General features: G+C 42.3%; 1 protein-coding gene across 1 annotated transcript in view; it reads right to left on the reverse strand.

The window, feature by feature from the left end:
• SKIL (SKI like proto-oncogene) overlaps positions 1 to 7,070 on the reverse strand; it is a 16,893-nt gene extending 9,823 nt beyond the window's left edge. Inside the window, exon 1 of the mRNA XM_009645763.2 lies at positions 5,177 to 7,070. Within this exon, the coding sequence (XP_009644058.1) occupies positions 5,177 to 6,283 (1,107 nt within the window). The 5' untranslated portion in view covers positions 6,284 to 7,070. The remainder of the gene's footprint in view (positions 1 to 5,176) is intronic.
• Positions 7,071 to 7,150: the final 80 nt, after the last annotated feature.

The following is a 7,150-nucleotide window of genomic DNA, read 5'->3' on the forward strand; positions in this document are numbered from 1 at the left end:
CGCCCAGCCAAAACTTTGCGTTGCTACCAACACTGGTTTAGCCACAAATCCAAAGCACAGCACCATACAGGCTGCTAGGAGGAAAGTTAACACCATTCCAGCCAGACCCAGTACCTCCAGAAAGTTGCTCAATTAAAAAAAAAAAAAAAAGTCTATAAAGCTAGAAAAAAAATCCTACTGTACTGAAAGCTTTATCTGGCATCCTAATGTCGTCATCATAATTTCTTGTGTACAAGATACAGGATCAGAAAAGTTTATATTTACACACCCTGAAATAAACCATCTCTGGCAGTCAAGGGAGTACCCGGTTACATGTGAGGCTGGCTCCAAGGTCTGCAGAATCAAATGCCACTTGACCATGAGAGAGACCAAATCCCATCTACAATACTCTGGCCAAAACTTCCAGCCCACTAAATTCAGTTCTAGCAATGAAACTGAAATTTAACTCTACCCCTGCAGTTCCTCGAATCAGTTCCAACGCAGACAGAAAGGAGGCAGGGTACAAGGAAGCTAAGCTCCAGAATAGAAAATTCATAATCAAGCATTTAAATAATAAAATTTGAAATACAGCAAATAATCCCTAGAAAAATGGCCTCATCCTGACACTTGCCAAATTTGTTGGGTTTTTTTAACTTATTCAGATCATTCTAATAATTTAAATAATGTGCAAATGTTCTTCTACTTACATTACAGCTAGCACACAGTCATCCAATTTTAACTTCTAAATCACACCTTATCCATGTTTTAGGACTCACAATTTTACATGTTCATGTATTTATATATGGAATTCTAGATCAGGTGATCCGTATTTTCAAGTTGTTAGGTCAGATTTTTACATCCCCACCTATTTCAAATGGAAACTACATGTACTGTGTACCTGCTATTAGTGTGCATTTTGCAAATGAATTACATAACATGCAGTCAAATTTTTACTTAGGAAAGAAAATGAAAGGTAATCGTAAATAAGCATGAAGTGTTTTTCTAACACAATTCCTCCCCTCAGCATCCAGGTTAATAAAATAAAGCATCTACTTCAATATATACATGTGTATTTCTTTACCGAACAATCTGTTTAGTTTTGCTAATTCTATAAATGCGAGTAAACTTAAAATTCATCGAATGACTTCTACCTAAACTGTTCGAAAGGGCTACATGAAAAATATGTCTCAGTTTTCTTCTGAAGCTGGTCGTACAAAGCTGGTTTTTAAGAAAAAAACCCAAACATAGATAAGTAGTGGTTTCAGCCTAATTATGATGCCAGTAGTTTCAGCAGAGATGGGATTTATACAAAGAAGAAATGTTAACTCTCCACGTTCTGAGCTCTTCCCTGCGCACAGCGACAAAACTCAAGGAATTAAGTCTGAGAAGCAAGACGAAGTTTTAGTGCAGAGCGACTACCAGAAACTGTCACAAAGTCAAAGGGAAGGACAGGTGAGATCACCTCAAAGGTGCGTCGGCACTTCTGAGGACTGACTCAGCAGAGGCAGGAAGGCGGCCACAGAACAGCAAACGGAACACCCTGCAAATAAACTTCCCTTGGAGCAGAAGGAAAGGGAATATCTACACGTTGTACCCAATACCTCTCTCACACCAGAGAAATGAGGGAAAGAAAAGACGACCATAGTAAAGCACTTGCCAGAAATACGAAATAAAACCTGTGAATAAAATGGAACAATTACTCGTGTTCCAGAGACAGAACTTTCTTTAGCTGTCACGGATTTTTACTGCCAAAGTGGGCAAAGCTGCTGCGGTAACATGACAACTCCATTTCCTTTGCAGTAACACACAAAATTAATTCAGGAGCATCAGAATAGATCATCTTAAAAAACTTCTGTGCGTTTTGTATGTGGTTAGGAATTCTTATTCCGTTTGTCTTGAGAAACGTGGTTCGAATTATTCTTTAGTCAAAGTTACCGGTGATGCTTGGTGCTCCACTGCAAAGGTACTATTAATTTGAAGTGAAAGGTGTCTCATCGTATATTTAAACAAGACCCATAGCTAAGAAATGGATTCTTAACTTCATTGTAATAAAATAGCCTTGGGAAGCAGGCTTTTGGGTAAGGTGTGGTTGGTTGACCCCAGCCAGCAGCCAAGCACCCACGCAGCCGCTCCCTCACCACCACCCTCAGGGTATGGGGACAAAAGCAAGAAAGCTCCTGGGCCAAGATAAAGACAGTTTAATAGGTGAAGGGACGAGAAAAAAAACCAAGTGACGCAAAGGATATCGCTCACTACCTCCCACAGGTAGACTGATGCCCAGCCAGTCTCCAAACAACGTCCGCCTTGGATGCCAAAACCCCATTTTTTCTTCTTGTACTCCACGTTTTTTTTCTGACTGAGATATTCATGGTATGAAGTACCTCCTTGGCCAATGTAGGGCATCTGTCCTGGCTGTGTCCCCTGCCAGCCTCTTGCCCACCCCCAGCCTACTCGCTGCAGGGGCCGAGCATGAAACAGAGAAAGCACTGACACTGTGGAAGCCCTGTCCAGCGGCAGCCAAAACTTTGCTGTGCTACCAACACTGGTTTAGCCACAAATCCAAAGCACAGCACCATACAGGCTGCTAGGAGGAAAGTTAACACCATTCCAGCCAGACCCAGTACCTCCAGAAAGTTGCTCAATCAAAAAAAAAAAAAAGTCTATGAAGCTAGAAAAAAAAAATCCTACTGTACTGAAAGCTTTATCTGGCATCCTAATGTCGTCATCATAATTTCTTGTGTACAAGATACAGGATCAGAAAAGTTTATATTTACACACCCTGAAATAAACCATCTCTGGCAGTCAAGGGAGTACCCGGTTACATGTGAGGCTGGCTCCAAGGTCTGCAGAATCAAATGCCACTTGACCATGAGAGAGACCAAATCCCATCTACAATACTCTGGCCAAAACTTCCAGCCCACTAAATTCAGTTCTAGCAATGAAACTGAAATTTAACTCTACCCCTGCAGTTCCTCGAATCAGTTCCAACGCAGACAGAAAGGAGGCAGGGTACAAGGAAGCTAAGCTCCAGAATAGAAAATTCATAATCAAGCATTTAAATAATAAAATTTGAAATACAGCAAATAATCCCTAGAAAAATGGCCTCATCCTGACACTTGCCAAATTTGTTGGGTTTTTTTAACTTATTCAGATCATTCTAATAATTTAAATAATGTGCAAATGTTCTTCTACTTACATTACAGCTAGCACACAGTCATCCAATTTTAACTTCTAAATCACACCTTATCCATGTTTTAGGACTCACAATTTTACATGTTCATGTATTTATATATGGAATTCTAGATCAGGTGATCCGTATTTTCAAGTTGTTAGGTCAGATTTTTACATCCCCACCTATTTCAAATGGAAACTACATGTACTGTGTACCTGCTATTAGTGTGCATTTTGCAAATGAATTACATAACATGCAGTCAAATTTTTACTTAGGAAAGAAAATGAAAGGTAATCGTAAATAAGCATGAAGTGTTTTTCTAACACAATTCCTCCCCTCAGCATCCAGGTTAATAAAATAAAGCATCTACTTCAATATATACATGTGTATTTCTTTACCGAACAATCTGTTTAGTTTTGCTAATTCTATAAATGCGAGTAAACTTAAAATTCATCGAATGACTTCTACCTAAACTGTTCGAAAGGGCTACATGAAAAATATGTCTCAGTTTTCTTCTGAAGCTGGTCGTACAAAGCTGGTTTTTAAGAAAAAAACCCAAACATAGATAAGTAGTGGTTTCAGCCTAATTATGATGCCAGTAGTTTCAGCAGAGATGGGATTTATACAAAGAAGAAATGTTAACTCTCCACGTTCTGAGCTCTTCCCTGCGCACAGCGACAAAACTCAAGGAATTAAGTCTGAGAAGCAAGACGAAGTTTTAGTGCAGAGCGACTACCAGAAACTGTCACAAAGTCAAAGGGAAGGACAGGTGAGATCACCTCAAAGGTGCGTCGGCACTTCTGAGGACTGACTCAGCAGAGGCAGGAAGGCGGCCACAGAACAGCAAACGGAACACCCTGCAAATAAACTTCCCTTGGAGCAGAAGGAAAGGGAATATCTACACGTTGTACCCAATACCTCTCTCACACCAGAGGAATGAGGGAAAGAAAAGACGACTGAAGAGGCCCAAGCGTCGCCGGGACAAGGAAACGGAGGCTGTGCTCCAACACTCCCCAATTAAACTCCCATTATTTTTGGGCTCAACCATCTGGACTCTCTTGCTGCTATTTTGAAACCCACCCCAAAGCATCCAACAGGCAAAATGGATATGTAATCAAACCAGTAGCCATCAAACAGACATATAAATGCCAAATACCTTAAAAGAAACAAAGTCACGGGGCAGGAACCATTTAAAAACCTCCCAAGTTTAAATTATACCCAAAACCTTGTACCTTCTATGAATGGAAACATCTATGATGTGCAGTATTTAGCTGGTGCTTGTCTTATTATTTAAAGTAGAAGCTCTCTAAGGGAAAAATAAGCTCTGTATTTTTGAACCACAGGCACAGACTTGCAGCGGTATTTTAGGAAAAAATACGACATCTATTATTAACCATTGTCAAGATACCGGCCTACAGCTCATTACTTGGGCTGCTTAAAACCCCCTCCTGTTGGCATATTTCTCTATACAAGATTTAAACAGAAAGCTATTGCTGAACAAGCAGACTTTGGGCTTCTAAATAGCAACTTATCGATGCACCATTACCCTGCAGGCAAAGTCATGAGATGGGCAGTTAGCAAGCCAGGCCACCGTACACCGCACGTGTGCGCGCCGGAGTAAAAATAACAAATGCAGAATTAATTTCTAATACTCGATTTCCAAGCTCCTTTCTGCTTTGCTCAGCTGCTGCAACACACAGGACAGAAAACATACTCAAAGGTCGAGCAGGAGAATGAAAATTTCCACAATAGCTCTGAGTTTTCCAGACGCTGTATGCCTTAGAGCAGAACAAGAACCAACGAAGGCAAACCAGCTCGAATTAAGTTACACGCAGCCCAACGAGGAAAGAAACTACTGCACCTTTTAATGAGAAACGTATTTCCATGGTGAAGCTCTCTCGCAAATTTAACTCGGGCCTGATTTGACAAGCATTCCCACTTACAAAAGGCAAGCAAGGCGCTTCCAAAACAAGTATTTACGTGTGCGCAGAGATGTGGGAGTTTTACAAGAGTAGGTGAACTTACTTTGGACCGAGTTCTTTTCTGATTTTTCTCGCTAAATTTCTCCTTCATTTCCTCCAAGAGATGCTTCAGTTCCCGCTCCTCCGACGTTCCTAAGTATTTTTGGTTAATATGCAGGTAGCAGTGCCACTTGGCCGATTCAAACCCCCAGTGGCAGGTCCTCTTGTCCGGGGATCTGTGCGAATGCATCACAAACGTCTGGGGCGAGAACATCCCGTAGCACTCCAAACACTGGATACAGGGGTCATCCGGCGCAAGGTAGAACTGAGGTGCAAACAACCCCTGGCACTTGCCCAGGCATTCATGCTCCACTTCAAAGGCACTGCCAGTCTCTTTCAATTGGGCCAAGGTGTTCTTACCAGGGAGAAAACTGCCATTTTGCGGAAAAGTGCGAGGGCGTAGTAAAGCATTGCATAGTCTCTGAGCATCAGTCAGCGTAATTAGCCCACAGGACGGAGCATTAAATGGAAGAATTCCCAAAACCTTCAGAATATGAAGCTGGTCGGAAGTGCACCTTGAGCAGTATATATACAGTTCGTCACACACCGTATTGATCTGTTGCAAGGAAAAGTCTCGGAGAACGGAATTCAACACCTGAGGCAGGCAAAGCCTTTTTTCTCCTCCGACTTTAAAACAAGAGATAGATTCCCCTTCCAGTATCGTCTGGGTGAGTTCTGTGGAGCTGTCCGGAGGAATGAGCAGCGGACCAGAAAGTATTTGCGGCGACGGAAGAGGCAGGAAGACGGTGGGTGACATACTTTCCTGGGAATAACGAGCTGAAAAAGCTGCCGGTCCACCCAGTGAACTCTGGCTGCTCAAGTGGAACTGTGCCAGCGTGTGTTTCAAACCTGGATTTAAATTCAAAGGCTCAGATAGCGAAGTACTGTTTGGCTTGGCGGTTTCCCCATCAGCCTCCACAGGAATTTCGTCATACTCGTCCAAGTTTTCCTTCTTTATTGTTGGCAACTTATTTATTACGACTCGTACTTTGCTATTTACATGCATTTCTGTCATTGCTTTTTTTAACGGAGGACTCCCATCCTCTTGGATCCCGCTCCTTTTTTGGTCTGAAACTAGACCTAGAGGGAAGTTTATTTGTGGGCTTTCCATTGCTGAACACCAGAACTTTAATTAAGTCAGTCTTGAGTGCGCATTTTCCTCCTTGTTCGCACAAAAAACAACTTCAAGTGATCTCGACTACCTCGGGCACACCCAGTTTTGCACTCCTTTCAGTAAAGCGTTACTTCTTCAGCCTCCAACAGTAAAAACCGTAACCCACTTTGCACGTAAAACCATCATATTAACAATGGAGAGGTTACACGATTTTTTTCTTTTAGTTTTATAGTAATCTGTTCGGTTTTCTCTTATAAAAAACCCGCTGCAGTACGTATACAAAAGGCTTTTCTTCACGCCCTACCCACTATTTTACACAGTAGTCTTGTGGAGCAATTTAGTAAAAAACGATGAGTTGGCAGAAGAGTGTCCGTCCTTGATCATTTTCTTCCTTTAAAAAATATACTGTCTTTTCAAGTAAGTCTCTACTTAAATACTAAAATAGAAAAATGGTCTCAGCTTGAAGAAGGCCGATCTTAATGCGACCGATCCGAAATTTAAAGTTGTACGAAAATTTTACTCAGTGCTTTCAGTCCTCGGCGATCAAACGCAATCTTAAGGGCTGGCTTTATTGCGCTGCCAACTTTACGATTTCACCACCACCGCTGAGAGTTACTATGGCAGTTCACAAATAAATGCCCAAATTAAAGGCTGATCCAGATCGCCGGCCACGACACAACGTCCCTGGAGCGTCACCTTTCGCACAGATGTCACCGGTGTGTGTCAGAACCTTCCCACCCCGCGTTGTTAGCGACAGCGGGAAGATCCAGGCCATCGGCTGAGGGCTCGCGGAGTCCTCCCAGCCGCTCCAGACAACCTGCGACAGGAGACAGAGGTCGGTCGTGAGCCACCCCAAATCGCGAG

The sequence above is a fragment of the Egretta garzetta genome, unplaced genomic scaffold, assembly GCF_000687185.1.
Source record: "Egretta garzetta isolate BGI_Z169 unplaced genomic scaffold, ASM68718v1 scaffold638, whole genome shotgun sequence".
NCBI lineage: Eukaryota > Metazoa > Chordata > Aves > Pelecaniformes > Ardeidae > Egretta > Egretta garzetta.